Genomic DNA, 18,561 nt, shown 5'->3' with positions numbered 1-18,561 from the left:
GTCACCAAGAAGAAAAGAGAGAAAACCCAAATAAAACAAGAAATGAAAAAGAAAAAAAAATCTCAATGATACGACAGAAATCTTTAAAAAGAGAGAGAATACTATGAATATATATGCCAACAAATTTGAAAACCTAGAAGAAAGTGACGCATTTCTATAAACATACAGCCCATCAAAAGAAATACAAAATTTGAACAGACCAATCACTTGAAATGGAGTTGAATATGTAATTTAAAAAAAAAAAAAAACCTCCCTACAAACAAAAGTTCAAGATGAGATGGCTTCACGACAAATTCTACCAAACATAGAAAAAAAGAACTTAGACCACTCCTTAAATTCTTCCAAAAGTGTGAAGAAGGAACACTCCCAAAGACATTCTATGAAGCCGTCACCCTAATACCAAAACCAGGCAGATACTACCAAAAAGGAAAACTTATAGGCTAGTATCTTTGATGAATGTAAATGCAAAATTTCTCAATAAAATTCTAGCAAGCTGAATCCAATGGCACATAAAAAAAGATCACAACCAAGTGGGATTTATCCCAAGGTCACAAGGATGGCTCAGCATATACAAATCAATGTATTATACCACATTAAAAAAGAAGGGTTTAAAACCACATGATCATCTCAATAGATGCAAAAACATTTGATAAAATTCATCATCCATTCATGATAAAAACTCTTACCAAAGTGGGTATAGAGAAAACAATCTCAACATAATAAAAGCTATTTATGACAAACCAAGAGCCAATATAATACTCAGCAGAGAAAAGCTGAAAGTGTTCCCACTAAATCTGGAACAAGACAAGAATTCCCATTCTTACCACTTTTATTCAACATGGTATTGTAAGTCCTAATCACAGCCATCAGACAAAAACAAACAAATAAATAAATGGTATCCAAATTGGAAGGGAAGAGGTTGAGATGTCATATGCAGATGACATGGTACTATATATTGAAAGCCTGAAGGACTCCACACAAAACTATTCCATTTGATCAGTGAATTCAGCAGAGTAGCAGGATAGAAGATTAACATTCAGAAATCTGTTGTATTTCTGTATACAAACAATAAAGTATTAGAAAAGGAATATATTTTTAAAAAACCTTTTAAAAATGATACCTAAAAAAGTAAATATCTGACCTGACCAAGGAAGTGAAAAAGCTTATATGCTAAGAATTATAAAACATTAATTAAGGAAATTAAAGAGGATTTAAGGAAATGGAAAGATATCCCATACTCCTAGGTTGGAAGAATTAATATTGTTAAAATGGCCATACTACCCAAAGCAATCTACAGATTTAATGCAATCCCTATCATATTATCCTTGACATTTTTCACAGAACTAGAACAAATAATCCAAAAATTTATATGGAACCATAAAAGACCCAGAATTGCCAAAGCAATCCTGAATTTAAAAAAAAAAAAAACAACAACAGGAGGTGTAACTCTTCCAGACTTCAGACAACATTACAAAACTACAATAATAAGGACAGTGTGGTATTGGTACAAAAACAGACATAAAGAAGTTCCTGTTGTGGTTCAGTGGGTTAAGAACTAGACATAGTGCCCGGGAGGATGTGGTTTTGATCCTTGTCCTCTCAATGGGTTAAGGATCTGGTGTTGCTGCAAGCTGCAGTGAAGGTAGCAGATGTGGCTTGGATCCTGCCTTGCTGTAGTTGTGGCATAGGCTGGCAACAGCAGCTCTGATTCAACCCCTATCCAGGGAACTTCTGTATGCTGCAGGGGTGGCCCTAAAAAGAAAAACAAAAACAAAAGCAAAAAAACAGACATAAGGATCAGTGCAACAGAATAGAGGAGTTCCTGCTGTTGCACAGTGGGTTAAGAATCCTACTGCAGTGGCTCAAACGTGCAGGATTGATCCCCAGTCCAGCTCAGTGGGTCATTGCCTAGCTGCAACATAAATTGCAACTATGGCTCGGATTCAATCCCTGGCCTGGGAACTTCCATATACCACAGGTGTGGCCATTAAAAAGAGAGAGAGAGATGGAATAGAGAGCCCAGAAATACACCCAGACAGACACCTACATTCAATTAATCTTTGACAAAGGAGGCAAGAATAAAATTGGATATAAACAATCTCTTCAGCAAGTAGTGCTGGGAAAACTGGACAGCTGCCTGTAAATCAATGAAGCTAGAACACACCTTCACACCATGCACAAAAAATAAACTCAAAATGGCCTAAAGACTTAAACATAAGGCATGACATCATAAAACTCCTAGAAAAGAATATAGGCAAAACAATCTCTGAAATAAATGGTAGATATTTTCTTAGGTCAGTCTCCCAAAGCAAAAGAAATAAAAACAAAGATAAGTAAGTGGGACCTAATCAAACTGACAAGCTTTAGCACAGCAAAGGAAACCATTAAAAAATGAAAAGACAACCTACAAAATAGGAGAAATTAGTTGCAAACGATGCATCTGACAAGGGCTTAACTCCAGAATATGTAAACAACATGTACAACTCAACAACAGAAAACAAACAACCCAGTGGAAATATTGGTAGAAGACCTAAGTAGACATTGCTCCACAGAAGACATGGATGACCAGAAGGCCGCGAAAAGATTCTCAGCATCACTAGTTATTAGAGAAATACCAAGTCAAAATTACAATAAGGGAGCTCTTGCTGTGGCACAACAGGATCAGCAGCGTCTTGGGAGTTGGGAGCCACTGGGATGCAGGTTTGATCCGCAGTCCAGCACAGTGGGGTTAGGGACCTGGTGGTACCACAGCTGTGGCTTAGGTTGAGACTGTGGCTCCGATCTGATCCCTGGCCCGGGAGCTCCATATTCTGCAGGGTAGTCAAAAATGACCAAAAAAACAAAAACAAAAAAAAAAACCCTGCACTGAGATACTTCCTCACACTGATCAGAATGGCCATCATTAATGAAGTCTACAAATAACAAATGCTGGAGAGGGTGTGGAGGAAAGGTTACCCTTCTACACTTTTGGTGGGAATGTAAGTTGGTACAACCCATGGAAAACAGTATGGAGGTTCCTCAGAAGACTAAATATAGAACTACCATATGATCCAGTAATTCCACTCCTGGGCATATATCTGGACAAAATTATAGTTTAAAAATTGTGATACTGTTCACAAGAGCCAAGAGAACATGGAAACAACATTCATTGACAGGTGACTGGATAAAGATTTTGTACATCTATACAATGGAATACTACTCAGCCATAAAAAGAATGGAATTATGCCATTTTTAGCAGCATGGATGCAATGAGTGATTTATGAAGTAAGTCAGAAAGAGAAGGGCAAATACCATGTGATATCATGTATATTTGGAATCTAAAATATGGCACAAATGAATCTGTCTAAAACAGAAGCAGACTCACAGACATGGAGAACAGACTTGTGGTTGTCATTGGGGAAGGGGAATGGAGTGGAATGGACTGGGAATTTGAGGTTAATAAATGCAAACTATTACATTTAGAACGAATAGACAATAAGGTCCTAATGTATAGCACAGGGAACTATATCCAATCTCTTGGAATAGACTATAATGAAAAATAACATTAAAAAGAATGCACAAGTGTGTGTGTGTGTGTGTGTGTGTGTGTATAAGAGTTACTTTGCTATACAGCAGGAATTGGCACAACATTGTAAATCAGCTGTTCTTTAATAAAAGTAATTTTTAAAAAAGAGTTCTCATCGTGGCTCAGCAAGTTAAGGACCCAACGTTAAGGATGTGGGTTAGATCCCTGGCCTGGCTCAGTGGGTTAAGGATCCATCATTGCCATAAGATGCACCTTGGATCCAGTGTTGCCATGGTTGTGGCATAGACCCTGGCTCTAGCTCTGATTGAGTCTAGCCTGGGAACTTCCATATGCCACAGGTGTGGCCATTAAAAAAATAAATAAATAAATAAAATAAAGCTAATAAAAATCTGTTTCATTAGAACCTTTTATCTAGATAGACTTAATAAACATTAACCATGTATAGAAATCTTATCATGCAACACTGTTATACAGTCATCTACATTTAAAAAAACAAAACAAAACACCATTACTTAGGAAAAGACAAATACACAGTAGCAGTGGAAATTTTTAGCAAATATATAATGTTCATCCATCCCATGGATGATCTATAGCACCAGTTGTGGTTATGCACCTAATTTTGTAGTAATGTAGAATTTTTCTATAGCTGTAAGTAATTCTCTCTCTGGATTTCCATTGTCCCACATCTCTCCCATTTTTATGATGACTTGCTTGGAAGATACTATCTACACACACACATACACCCACACACACATGAAGAAACTATCTACACACACTCACACACACACACACACACACACACACTCAAGTAGTAGCCAAGGTTTCCTTTGAAGAACTTTTAGCTGTTACTTGTATTATTTATGGCCCACGGTTGCCCAACTTTCTATGAATTTCCTTTGGAGTTTGTGCTTGCTTGCCAAGGTTATATAGTGACATGCACAAATGTTGTCATTATTTCCTATAGAACATCTGAAATTTAAGCCATTGTTAAATTTTATTTTGCCTTAAATTTACTGTCAAATAGGAAATCTGTGATATATATATATTTTTTTCTTTATTGTATGGGTTTAATTGAAGTAGTATATAATAATTTTCATTAAAGTATAGTAGGTGTTATCTAAAATACAGCTGCTTAGTAATGAAAAGTAGTCTTCACAAACCCCATCTTCCAGAATCTCTCATTCAAGAAATCGTTACTCTTATTTTCACACACAGTGTCACTAGAGGTAACTCTTGTTACTTGGCCTGTAGCAGAGTATAAGTGGCCCATTAGATAGGTAAGACTATTTGCTATAGGCAGTAATATTTGTATTGTTAGATTTATCTAGCAGCTGTGGATTCATTTTTGGTTTTGTTTAATTGAGGTGAAATGCACTTAAGCCATTAAAAGTGAACAATTCTGTGGCTTTTAATACACTCATAGTGTGCAACCATTACTTCTTTCAAGTTCTAAAATGGTTTCATCATCCCACAAGGAAATCTTATACCCATTAAGTGGTTGCTCTCCATTTTCCCCTCTGCCCTGCCCCTGGCAGCCATCATTTACCTTTTCTGGAGATTTCATATAAATGGAATCATACAGTATGTGACCTTTTGTGTCTGGCTTCCTTCAAAGGTTCATCCATTTTATAGCATGCATCAGTACTTTATTCCTTGGCCAAATAACATTCCCTTGTATGGATATACCACAATTTGTTTATCCAGTTATCTGTTGACAGACATTTGGTTTGTTTCCACTTTTTGGTTATTGTGAAACTGCTGCTATGAACATTCATGTTTAAGGATTTGTTTGAGTACCTGTTTTCAGTACTATGGGGTATATACCTACAGTAGAATTGGTGAGTCATGAAGTAATTCTATGTTTTCTGTTTTGAAGAACCACCAAACTCTTCCACAGCACCTGAACCATTTTACATTTCTACAATAAATGCACAAGATTCCAGTTTCCTCACTTCCTTGTTAATACTTGTTATTTTCTTGTAACAATAATGTAAACCAGCTATAATGGAAATAAAATAAAAATCAGTTAATATAAAAACTTCACCTAGAAATTAAAAAAAAAAAGTAGCAATTCTGGAGTTCCCATCGTGGCTCAGCGGAAACGAATCCAACTAGGAACCATGAGGTTGCGGGTTAGATCCCTTGCCTTGCTCAGTGGGTTAAGGATCTGGTGTTGCTGTGAGCTGTGGTGTAGGTTGCAGACGTGGTTCAGATCTGGCATTGCTGTGGCTGTGGCCTAGGCCAGTGGCTACAGCTCTGATTTGACCCCTAGCCTGGGAACCTCTGTGTGCCGTGGGTGCAGCCCTAAAAAGCAAGAAAAAAAAAAAAAGTAACAATTATGCATTCATTTATCCTCAAGAAATAATGCTAGAAACTGAATTCCCCCCAACAGTGTTTTTGTTGCATCTCCCTCAATATTATAGTCAAAAAGTCTTGTAATAATGAGGTGATCAATAGGTAGTAATAAAATATGTCTATCTGAACCATTTGATTTTCACATTCTCGCCTTGGTTGTTCAGGCCTCACTCTGTAACCTCAGACTCCCTTTAAAACCTCCTTTCTTCCTTTTAGCCACACTAGAGCTCTCAAAGCACCTTGTACCTTCCTTAGAACAAATACCATATTTTGTCTCTCTTTGCTTGAGGCCAGCGACAGTACTGTATTCTTGTTCGTGTTCTACGCCTCAAACTCATGCATTTAGCAAAAAAAATCCAAGGCCACTTACATTAGAAAAAAGAATTTTTTTAAAGTATCATAGTTTCCATTAGATATAATTAGATCTTGAAGAAAGAATTAAAATGTAAGATTACCGTAAGTTTTAATTTTGAAGCCTCAAAGGGTTGATCTGTTTGGGAAATATTGTTATCTCTTAAATAAGGATTGAATGTCGTTACTTTAAAACTCGGTTGTTCTATAGGAGTTACAATTGGGGAAAGATGATTTATAGTTAGGTTGACCCTTGAAGTCCTCCTAAAGAAATTAGACTCTGGGCTCGAGGTTGAATCATAACTAAACTTTTGGAGATAAAGAAGATGTGGAGGGGATCTGCGTTTTGATCCTATTGTGGCAGTGTCACCTTAGCTTTCTCTGTGACACATTCTTCATACTCTTATCCCTCTCTTCCTATCTCTCTCCTTCCTTCCCTAGTATGTGTATTTCATTCTCCATTTATACATTTTAAAATAAATGTTCATAGGGCATAGATTTCCATTCTCATTTATGGGGAAATGGTAACAGGATTAGGATAAATGAGGCTGTCCTACCTCTACCAAATAAAGACACTCCTAGATAGAATTTAAAAAGCAGAAGTCAGCCCTTTGTAAGGGACAGATCACTCTGGAGATGATTGCTTTGGAGTCAACATTGAAGGATAAATTGAAAGGAAGCTTATTTTAGGAAAAGTGAAACTGAATAAAATTTTAAGTTGTTATTACTAATTGTAATATTCATGGTAGAAAATTTGAAAATCATAGATTAATGTATCTACTGTTAACATTTGGTGTTTGATATGTTTTGGAGACTTTTTTTTGCCAAATATTATCTTTATTCATTATGGTATTATTTCTCATGAACTGTAAAATTTGATTTGATCCATTAAAAAAATTTTATTTTAAAGTAATATAGCTGGAGTAACAAGCTGTGATGTAGAAATCAAAGCTTCTGAATTCTTATATCTCATCATTTCTTTACGGGCCTGACCTTGGCTTCAGTCACTGGTCAGTGAATTAGTTAATATTCTTCATAAGTCAATGTGGAGTTGGACTCCTTGGTCATACAGTGGTAGAGTAGAAAGAGCAATGGGAAGAGAGTTAAGGAAGTCTAAACTTCAGTCGGCTCAATTACTATCCAGCTCAGTTATTTCATTGGAAGTGATTCTGTATATTTTTTGTTTTTCTCATTTGTGAATCAAGGAAGTTTACTCATTTCTCTTAATGGTTCCTTTCAGTTTTGCCTTTTCTAAAATGTCATATGAATGGAATCATACAAATGTACTCTTTGAGTCTCATTTCTTTCACTTAGCACAGTGTGTTTGTATGTATTGTAGCTCATTTTTATCTCTTTCCTACAAAATGTTGAAACAGTATTAACTATGTTGCACTAGTAAATACAGATGATAGCTTTTGGGTTTGAGAGGTGGGAAACAAAGGAAGGGAGCATTTGAGCTGGACTCTGAAAAGAATTTAAAAGCCTGAAACCTGTGCAAATCGGGGAAGTATGAACTATTTATTAAGAGAGGAAACCTTTGTGTATTTGATGCCTGACTGTTGGCTATGAAGAAAGAAACAGGAGTTCCCGTCGTGGCGCAGTGGTTAACGAATCCGACTAGGAACCATGAGGTTGCGGGTTCAATCCCTGCCCTTGCTCAGTGGGTTAACGATCCGGCGTTGCCGTGAGCTGTGGTGTAGGTCACAGATGTGGCTCGGATCCTGCATTGCTGTGGCTCTGGCGTAGGCTGGCGGCTACAGCTCCGATTTGACCCCTAGCCTGGGAACCTCCACAAGCCTCGGGAGCGGCCCAAAGAAATAGCAAAGAGACAAAAAATAAATAAATAAATAAAAATTAAAAAAAAAAGAAAGAAAGAAACAGAACTCCCTAGGAGATGAGAACTTGCCAGTTCTTTAATGCTGTATAAATTTCAGCTCTCTCTCAGCTGCGCCTACACTGTAACTGGTATCCTTGGATTCCCCTCTAATGATTCCTTGTCACATTCCTCATTACATGTTCTCAAATCCTTTCTCTTGTCCAAAACTTTTCTATCTCATCTGTTTTGCTGTTACTCTTTTCTGAAAATGACTACCTTTTGATTAGTAAGAAAGTTGTAGCTGATTTGAGCCCCATCACCTCCCTCCTCATCACATCACATTTTTTGTTTTCACCACCTTCTCCTTTTCTTTTCCATCTAAGAAAGGAATATCCTTCTTCTCCATTATTATAATCCTCTACTTCTCACTCTTAATTCTCTTTTCGTGTTCTTCAGATTTCTGCCTCATCTGTTAACTCTTTCTGGTTCTTACATCTTCAATGTATCCCTTCCTGTGAGTCTTTCCTCAGTCTTTCAGTAGACTCAGGTTTCATCGACCTATAAACCTTCCCTTCCACCCTATCTACCACTTTGAACTACCATCCTCTTTCATTCCCACCACTGCCAGACTTACTGGAATAAGTGAGTACCACTCACCACCTTGGCTTCATTACCACCTGCTTTTTTCTTTGTTTCTTGCTCTCTGGATGCATCCCAAAAACTTTACTGCAACTTTTTTGTCATTGTCCTTTTTTTTTTTTTTTACTCTTTTAATATAAAAGCAGTAACTTTAAAACCATGTATGTATGGTTTAAGCACTCATGTGTGTACCACTCTGGTCACGAAATAGTTACTATGTCCCAGAAGGCCACTGTAGATCCACTCTGATCATATTTCATTCTCTTACCACAAAGGTAACCATCATCCTGAATTTAGTAGTCACGTTGCTTTTCTTTCAATTTTTTCATTTATGTATTTATTATCCTCAAACAATATATTACTTATATATACCTGTTTCCATTATATAAATTGAATCACACCATATGTATATTCTATGACTGGTTTCTTTTGCTCAGCATTATGATTTTGAGGTTCATCCAAGTTGGTACATATATCTGTAATTCATTTTCACTGGTATAATCCCATTATATAAATACATCACAATTTTTCCATCTATTCTATTATTGATGAACATTTTGGTTATTTTTAGGCTTTTGCCATTACAAACATTGCTACCATAAATAATTTTGTACTTACCTCTTGATGCGTATGTGTGAAATTACTTAATACTGTAATTGCTGAACTTGTTTTGGTGTTCCTCAAAACTTCCAGCCACAGCCAGTTTTCCAAAGCGTTAGTAACTGGTTTATACTGCTACCAACAACAGACGTGAATTTCTCAATCTCACCAAAAGTTGATATTAACCAGATTTATAATTTTAGCCAATCTAACGAGTGTAAAATGGTATCTCACTGGGATTTTATTGTAGTTCCCTGGTTCCTAAGGAAGTTGAACATCTTTTCTTGTGTTTGTGGGCCATTTATGTTTCTTATGTGAAATTCCTATTCATTTATTTTGCCTGCTTTATTTTTCTATTGGGTTTTTTAAAAAATTGATTCATAGAAGTTCTTTGTATATTCTTACTACTAATCCTTTGTTGTTTATGTGTATTGCAAATATTTTCTCCTTTTCATTAATTTTACATAGTCCTTTGATGAACAGAGCTTTTAATTTTAAAGTAGTTAAATTCATGTCTTTTTAATTTTGGGGTCATGATCAAGAAATCCTTCCCTTTCCCCAAAGTTATAATGATACTTGATTATGCTGTCTTCCAAAAATGTAATTGTTTTACACTTCACATTTAGGTCTTTAATCCTCCTGAATTTTTTTTTTCTTTTGCTTGCCTTTTTTTCTTTTTTTTTTTCTTTTTTTTTTTTTTGGTATGATGTGAATCAATCTCTGAAATTTCATTTTTTCCCCAAATTAACACCTAGTTATCTATCTATCTATCTATCTATTTATTGTCTTTTTGTCTTTTCTAGGGCCGCTCCCACGGCATATAGAGATTCCCAGGCCAGGGGTCTAATTGGAGCTATAGCTGCTGGCCTACACCAGAGCCACAGCAATGCAGGATCCGAGCCACATCTGTGACCTACACCACAGCTCACGGCAACGCCGGATCGTCAACCCACTGAGCAAGGGCAGGGATTGAACCCGCAACCTCATGGTTCCTAGTCGGATTCGTTAACCACTGTGCCACGACAGGAACTCCTAGTTATCTATATATTGAAAACTGCATCCTTTGCTCACTGAGCTGCAATAGCACTTCTTTCACATTTCAGGTGTCTTAAGATATGTGTGGCCTTATTTCCAGACTCTCCATTCTGGTCTATTTGTTTATCCCTGCACTAATACCACACTGTCCTAATTATTAGCTCTATGATGAGTCCTGATATCTTGATAGTGCAAGTCCCTCTATTTTGTCATTTTAACAAGCATGTTGGGTCTTTGCCTTTCTATTGAAATTTTAGAATCAGCCTGTCAATTAAGTTTTATAATTTTCTACTTCTAGGATTTGCTAGTTTGAGAGATTGATTTCCAGGACTTTTATATTTTCAAAGTGTTACAAATACAATTGTTTAAAATTTTTTTCATTTTTTTTCGTTTTGTGTATAACAAAGGCAGTTTTTAAATAGATTTTATGTGCTGCAACCTTATTAAACTTCTCTTATTCTAATTGTTATATTCCTTGGGATAGTCTATATTCATAATCAGATTAAGAAGAAAGTTTTACTTCTTTTTTCTAACTTACCTTGTTTTTTTGACGCGTTTTCTGGCTAAACCTTCCAATAGCTAGCACTCTCATCTTGTTCTTAATCTTAAGGTGAGTGCATTTAATATTATTCTTTGTCAAGTTAGAGAAGCTTCTTTCTATTCCTACACCTAGAATTTTTATCATAAATGGATATTGGATTTCATCTAAGAGTTTTTCTGCATGCTTTGAGATAGATGATTGTATGATTTTCCCCCTTCAAAGAATGAATTTCTTTTAGCCCCAAATCATTCCTGGAATAAATCCATCTTAGTCACAATATTTTAATTTGCTAGGTTATTTTTATTGTTATTATTTAGGATATGTCCACATATGTTTGTTTATAAGTAAAGATGGCTTTTGTGTTTTCTTTTTTCTTTTTCATACTTTGTCAGGTTTGGGTATCAAGGTTATGCTGAACTCATAAAATGAGTTAGGAAGTGGTTCTCCCCCCCACCCCTTTTTCAGCTGCATCCACAGCATATGGAAGTTCCCAGTCCAGGGATCAAATCCAAACCACATCTGTGACCTACCCCACCGCTGCAACAACACTGGATCCTTAACTCAGTGGACCAGTCCAGGGATCAAACCGGCAATACCACAGAGATAAGCTGGATCATTAACACACTGCGGCACAGTGGGAACTCCAGGAAGTATTTCCTTTTTTTTAACCCCACTCTGGAAAAACTGTAGGATTGGAATTATTTTTTCCTTGAATTTTTGGAAACAAGCAAAGTGAAATAGTCTAGGCTTTTCATTTTCTTTTTGTGAAGATTTTCGTCTGTTAATTTAATATCTTCAAATACTGTGGGACTCTTTTTTTTCTTCTTCTTCTTGAGTCAGTCTTGATAAGTTATAGTTAGGTAGTTATCCAAGTTTTAATTTTATTGGCTCAAATGTCCTCTTTTAGTTCTTGTGACTTTTTTTTATTGTATACGCTTTCTGTTTTCATTAAATTATTTGCTCCTTCTCTTTTATTATTTTTTCTTACCAGAAGTTTGTAAGTTATGTGATTCTTTTGAAAGAACCAAGTTGATGTTTCCATTGTGTGTTTTTCCCCGATTTCATTAATTTTAATCTTATCTTTATTAATGCTTTTCTTCTGTTCTCCTTATGTTTCTTTTTTTCTCAGTGTTTGAGCCTTGTCTTTTCTGTACCATTTGATACCATTTAAACTACCCCCATCCTTGCAGCTTTCTTTTTCCTGACTCCTGAGGCACCCTGGTCTTGAGGAATTTTTTTTTCCATTTCCTCACTGCTTTCTCTGAGTCTTTGTCTTCACATCTCCCAATGTAGGTGCCCCCTTATCGTCAACCTTTTTTTCTTCATGGAAGGTCCTGAACCTATGATTGTTCGAACTTAAGATTTTTCAACTTTACAATGATGTGGAAGCCATATGCATTCAGTAGAAACCATACTTTGAATTTTGAACTTTGATCTTTGGCTAGTGATGGACAGTGTGATACTCTTGTGTGATGCTGGGCTGCAGCAGCCACAGCTCCCCATCACAAGAGGAAACAACCCATATACTTACAACCATTGTGCACCTATGCAGCCATTCTGGTTTTCACTTTCAGTACAGCATTCAATAAATTGCATGAGATATTCATTTTATTATAAAACAGGTTTTGTGTTAGATGATTTCATCCAGCTATAGGCTGATATAAGTGTTCTGAGCATGTTTAAGGTAAGCCAGGCTAAGCTATGATGTTCCTGTATGTTAGGTGTATTAAATACATTTTAACTTATGATATTTTCAATCTAGGAACAGTTTATCAGAACATAACCCATCATTTAGTTATGAAAGATCAATACATATATCCATTATTAATTAATAGACATTTTTACTCCCAATTTCAACTGTCATTTTCTGTGAGCGAATTAGGCAGATTTAAGGGACTGCTTCCTTGTCTTAACTCTTCGACTAGTCTAGCTGTGATATCTTGAGCAATTCACTTAAGATTCCTCCATCTCTCTTTCTTTACCAATAAGATAACAGAGGTGTTAGATACAATGTTTCTAAAGTTTTATCTCAGTAATACTGTTCTAGTGACAACCTTATAAACTCTTTAGCTCTGGCCTCTGTAATTTCTAAATTCCTTCTAGGTCACTTTTCTTAGATATTTTATTAGGGTTTCTCAAACTCTGTTTATTTTATGTTAATCTTCTTACATAAATTGCCTTCTCCCCCAAACTTTTAATTCCCCTGATTGCTCCTTTGGATGTTTCAGTTTTTCTCAGGCATGCATCTCGTTTTGACTGTAATATGTAATATCTACTTCTACCCTTCACCTCTTATTGGAGCCTCAACATCTTATTTTAAAAAAAAACAAACAACAGCAACAACAACACAAAAACCTGCTTTCGCATCTTAATGTTTGTCTGAGTTGTTATCTAAGTATTCTTTTCACCATACCATGCTTTGGGTACCATGCCTTTATGCTACCCTCCCCTCCAAGACAGAGCCAGGGCACTTAAATAGTATTACCTGTCAGCCACTGTGGACTTTGTACAAGGGATACCAGAAATCATTCAGTCTTGTGTTATATGGTGCTTTATGATTTACAAGGAGCTTGTTATCATTTTTATGAGAACTTGAAAATGGAACCAGTGTGTGGAATTTTTATGGTCTCCATGAGAGTGAAATATTTGGTTCTAGAAGACTTCTTAAATTGGTGATATGTTAATCTCTAAGTGCTTATCTCTGTTTTTCAAAATCTTACCTTCTTTTAGCCCTGTTGATTTGTTTAATATATTTTAAGCATGTTTTCCTAATGGTAGACAATCTTAAAATCTTAACATAAGTAATGATTTCCTGCATTGAGGTAGAGACAGCAGCTAATGACAAAATGTATGACTTTAAAACAGTGAAACTTCTGTATGTGGCCTATGAAAGTGACTCTAGTTACCTTTAATTCTGTTTCATACTGGTTTCTCACTACTTGACACAAGTATCTCCTTTAATTTCATTAACTGTGTATGTATAAGTAGTTCTTTATTTCCTATCTGTGGGAAACTTTAGGAAAAACTGTAAGAGAACCATCATTGAGATTTTTGAGGAGGTGAAATAATATGTACACTCTTTTAATAACTATCTCAAAGAAACCTTAAATAACTCTGTTGAGTCATGTGACCTACCTAGTTGTTTTATTCAAGTGATACATTTCTAGAAGTAATTTGGGTATATAATGGCAAAAGCACACTTTTAGGAATATTGCCTAAAGCCTGTAGCTTGTACTTTTCTAACTAGTCTGTTCTGTGTGTGTACATGCAGAGGGATGAGGCTAAGAAGATGGGGTATTCTGGTGGTAGGAAATGGAAGCTCGTTACCACATTCACATGACCAGATGATTCTTGCAGATTCACATGGTCTCTTTTATTCAGTACAAGGTATTCTGGTTGTTTCTAAATAATGCTGGATATAATAATTTGAAAACAATGTATTATATTCCATAGGAAATATTTCTGGATATTAGATATCATGTCAGTATCATGCCTTTCCATAAATTAATTCTATTCTAACATAAGATTATAACATAAGTGGTTAAAGGCACTGGTGTAACATTTAGAAAATTGTAATGATAGCGAAGCATTTGCTAATTAGATACACACAACAGTCTATACTTTATAGGTAAAACCATTTTGTTTATATTGTAAATGATTGCTTTTACCAAATGAGATTGTGATAAAAGCATTATAAGTTAAGAGTAACTCCATCTTGATCTTGGCAATTTCTTCTGTCCAAGCCAAATATCCAGAAGGGAGAGACTAGAAGAGAACCTTGATACCCCCTTGGAATTCTGTGTCTGTCATTATTTATAACAGGGGTAATGATGTTAATCTCCTCCTAAAGCCACCTTAGGTTTCATGCTTTTCTGACCTCATTTACTCCAGTCATTGCCTTTACTTCTGAACTCTCTAATATGAGATTATGATTATAATTCATTATTTATATTTTATTTATTTTTTTGTTTTTGTTTCTTGGAAACTTTATCTGTGTTCATGTACTTGTCCTGAATCCCTACCTTTAGTAGAGAAATCATTTTACTCTATTTCCTTTCTTTTGAATCCATTCTCCTCCTTGGAGGTACTTAGAAGAATACTTATACTAAAAAGGTACCTGTGTTAAAAAAAAAGGGGGGGGGTAGTGTTTTATTTCAGTTTTTGTGTTTTTAATAGCTATATTATTTTGCTTGCTTTCTAGGCACACAAACCAATGGTCTGGACTTTCAAAAGCAGCCTGTGCCTGTTGGAGGAGCAATTTCAACAGCCCAGGCCCAGGCTTTCCTTGGACATCTCCATCAGGTAGAATGTTCTGCTCAACCATGAGTGAGAGTGAAAAATGGAGGCATGGAATGCTAGGGCCAGGGGAAGTTATTTCAGAATGTGGGACTTTTTAAGTTGATTAAAGTCTGGTACTACTAGCATCTAGTCATGTCATTCTGAATGGTTAATATGGAATCGTATAGCTTTGTTGACTGTATAGTTATTGATCCCACAGCTGTGTGAAAAAAAGAATTCCTTGTTATGAACAGTATAAATATATATGTGTGTGTGTGTGTATATATATATTCATATTACTGTTTTTGTGAGTCTGGTCTGTGGTGGCTCACTGAAAGTAGCAGTAAATTACAAAGTCATCCAAAATAACCATACCCCCCATTGCCTGAGACCTGCAGTGTACGCTCTGAGCTCACAGCTCAAATCCCTTTTTTAAAATAGTTTGAAGTCATTTTGATTTGGGCAACTACTCAGAGCTTTTGCTTGACTGGGAACCCCCTGGTTGGGGGTTCAGAAAGATTTGTCTCAACTTTATTACCCTATATTATGAGAATTTTTCCTGAGTCTAAAACAGACTATGGATTCTATTCATCTACATGTTAGCTGTAATGTAGAGGGAAAGGGAATATAAAAATCAAACACTGACTCCCTAAGAGTTTGGGGATTTGGGAGCTGGTTAAAAATGGAAAGTGAAACAATGAAAACATTTGGAAGTTAGATTATCAGAGTGTCTCAACCCCTTGATTTATGTTCACAGTTATATGTTAGAACAGTACTTGGCACAGCTTAGTCTACCTCAGGTAAACCCTAGAACCAATTCAAAATGTGAATGCTAAATTGGCCAGCGATGTTGGTGGTAGTGACTCTAGTGATGGTAGTGCCTGATGGTATTGGTGGTAGTGGTTCAATGAAAAGCACATATGGACATAAAAACTCCAAGATTACTTATGACACATTGTTACTATGAACTGAATATATGTAATACTACCCTAGTTTTTTTTTAATCAAAATATGTTTTCAGACTACTTAAACTGTAAAAGAACCTCCTCTACTTGAAAACAGGTGAAATATTAGAAAGCTTTTCTAAAGCCCATTTATTTGTTCACCAACTTAAAGGGATACTGTGTAGGCAACAATTATATCTATTAGAGTGAGACTTAGTTGACACTTTTGCTCTTAGTGTCCCTAGTGCATCATAGTAAAAGGCCCATGTCTCAATATGGGTGACTTTAACTGTGATCACTTTTCTTCCAGGTTTTCCCACTGTTTTACCCTTACCCTTTGTAATTAATAAATATCTATGGAAGGGTAGGTGAGAATATGTAAATATCATGTTATTTCTCAAAGTTCACTCATTCTGGGGCATCCATTAGTGACCCTTGCCTGAATCAATTAATTATTTTGAAAAATTTTCATGTGTAGTTTATAGGACAGATTCTCTATTTCAGCTAGGATTTTTTAGTATGATGATAAGTGTTTTAAGGACTTGACTGTATGGGTGTGAGTATATATATAAGATTTTTCATTTGTCTGTACATGGAAATTTTGAAATTAGAGAATTCTGTTTGTTTATAATGATGAAAATATTATATAATGCATATATCATATATAATATATAATGCATACATTATTTATTATGTATATATATTCCTGTGTGTTCTTTGACACCGTGTGAAAAAGGAACTAAATTTTTAGAATCTTAAGTCTGTTATATATACAAACAGTGTTATATAAGGAATGTCTAATAGAAGTGTGGCATACCTGATGATGCCAATGTAGTGTGGGAAAATACCTTCAGGAAAGGAATTTTTTAACAGCATTTTCTGATAGGAGATGGAGGTGCCAAGAGTTTGCTCATAAAGTTTTAACTCCGTAAAATAAACTTTGTATTCTTGGTTCTAACTTAGTAAGACATACACTTAATAGAGGTTTGTTGATGACAACCTCTAATGATGAATGTCAACAGTATTAGACTAGAACTTCCCTGATTATTTTATTTATAGGTCCAGCTCGCTGGAACAAGTTTACAGGCTGCTGCTCAGTCATTAAATGTACAGGTAAGCTGGGACATTGGACTATGGATCAATTTTTCTATTAATTTTTTTTTCATATTTTTCTAATTTTCTGTAATGAGCATGTAATAGGAATACTTATAATGACTTTTTTATTACTGGATCTCATGAAGATTCAAACAGTGATAATCATAGCCCTTAATGGAAATCAATTTTATATTATGCCACTGTGAATGTCCAAAGATGAACAAAAAGTCTACTTTCAAAGTTTTATAAATAAGTTCAGTAAAAATGTTTCCAAGTTGTATAGCCATAACACATGCCAAAACACAAAGCTGAATACTTTGTGTCCTTTTGTTTCCAAATATCTTTTTATTTATCATTCATATCTTAGAGAAACATTAGAGTAGAGAAAAGAGCACTGGAATGAGAGAGGTCTTAAGTTTGATCATCCTGCCACTAACTAGATGTATGAGCTTTGGTAAGCCACTTATCTTCCTGGGGCTTATTTTTTCTTATACAGTCCACCCTTCTTATCCCAAAGTTCTACTGTGCCAGTACAGAGGACTGACTGTAAGGGACTTGAGCCTCCACAGATTTTGGTGTCCATGGTATCCTGGGACTAATCCTTTGTGGATACCAAGGGGGGCAACTGCAAAGTTTAGAAGATTGCCAGGTTCCTCTCTGCACTAAAATGTTATGATTCTAAGGATTGTAATTTAACCTATTTATAGACATTAATGGGCTTCTTAGAGTCGAAATTTTAAAGACAAAACTTAAATCTGGGTGCTTAGCTTCTATGAACCATATAGCAACACATGCAAAGTTCAAGTATCATGTATTACTCCATAATACTTCATTCAACCTGCTGCTTCCTTTCATGATAGTGTTTAGGTAACTCACAGTCAGGAGGGAAAAACAGTATTCTGGAAGGTTGATTTCAGCATTGTTAATGACTAAAGACCTTGGGTTGAGCATTCCATGAAACCCAGTGGAATATGGACCTAGTAATACAGGGAGACAAGAAGAGAAAAGAAAAGGAGATAATGTGACCTTCCTTTCTGAGGGAGAGGAGGTGGAAAATTGCCTTGGTTGCCATGGTAAACTTTCATCCCTTAGAGAGATGTTGGCAAACAGGCTGTATCTCCAGTGCGGAATGTTTACAGTCCTGCACTGTAATTATCTCTCAATGACTGGCAGAATTAATCAGAGCCTTTATGTTAATTAGCCTTGCTGCAGTCCCCAAAACAGGTGGTGGGAAATATGCAAATCTATGCAGAATTTTAATGCTCTGCATAACCAATTTTAATTACCATAAAATTTTCTCTCAGTGTCCCTTTCTGAAGCATGCTCTCTTTCCCTTTCCCCCTTGACTGCAGCATTTTCCCTCTCAGCTGTATTACTTGAT

At 35.8% G+C, this 18,561-nt stretch overlaps 1 protein-coding gene across 5 annotated transcripts in view; it reads left to right on the top strand.

The window, feature by feature from the left end:
• POU2F1 (POU class 2 homeobox 1) overlaps positions 1–18,561 on the top strand; it is a 181,953-nt gene that overhangs the window by 116,425 nt on the left and 46,967 nt on the right. For 4 of the 5 annotated variants that reach the window (XM_047784009.1, XM_047784011.1, XM_047784012.1 and 1 more), the window contains exons 3-4: positions 15,065–15,165; positions 17,145–17,198. In XM_047784009.1, coding sequence (XP_047639965.1) covers positions 15,065–15,165; positions 17,145–17,198 — 155 coding nt within the window. The remainder of the gene's footprint in view (positions 1–15,064; positions 15,166–17,144; positions 17,199–18,561) is intronic. The other variant, XM_047784013.1, reaches the window with a different exon arrangement.

Source organism: Phacochoerus africanus, chromosome 6, assembly GCF_016906955.1.
Source record: "Phacochoerus africanus isolate WHEZ1 chromosome 6, ROS_Pafr_v1, whole genome shotgun sequence".
NCBI lineage: Eukaryota > Metazoa > Chordata > Mammalia > Artiodactyla > Suidae > Phacochoerus > Phacochoerus africanus.
This window is presented reverse-complemented; position numbering and strand designations above follow the sequence as displayed.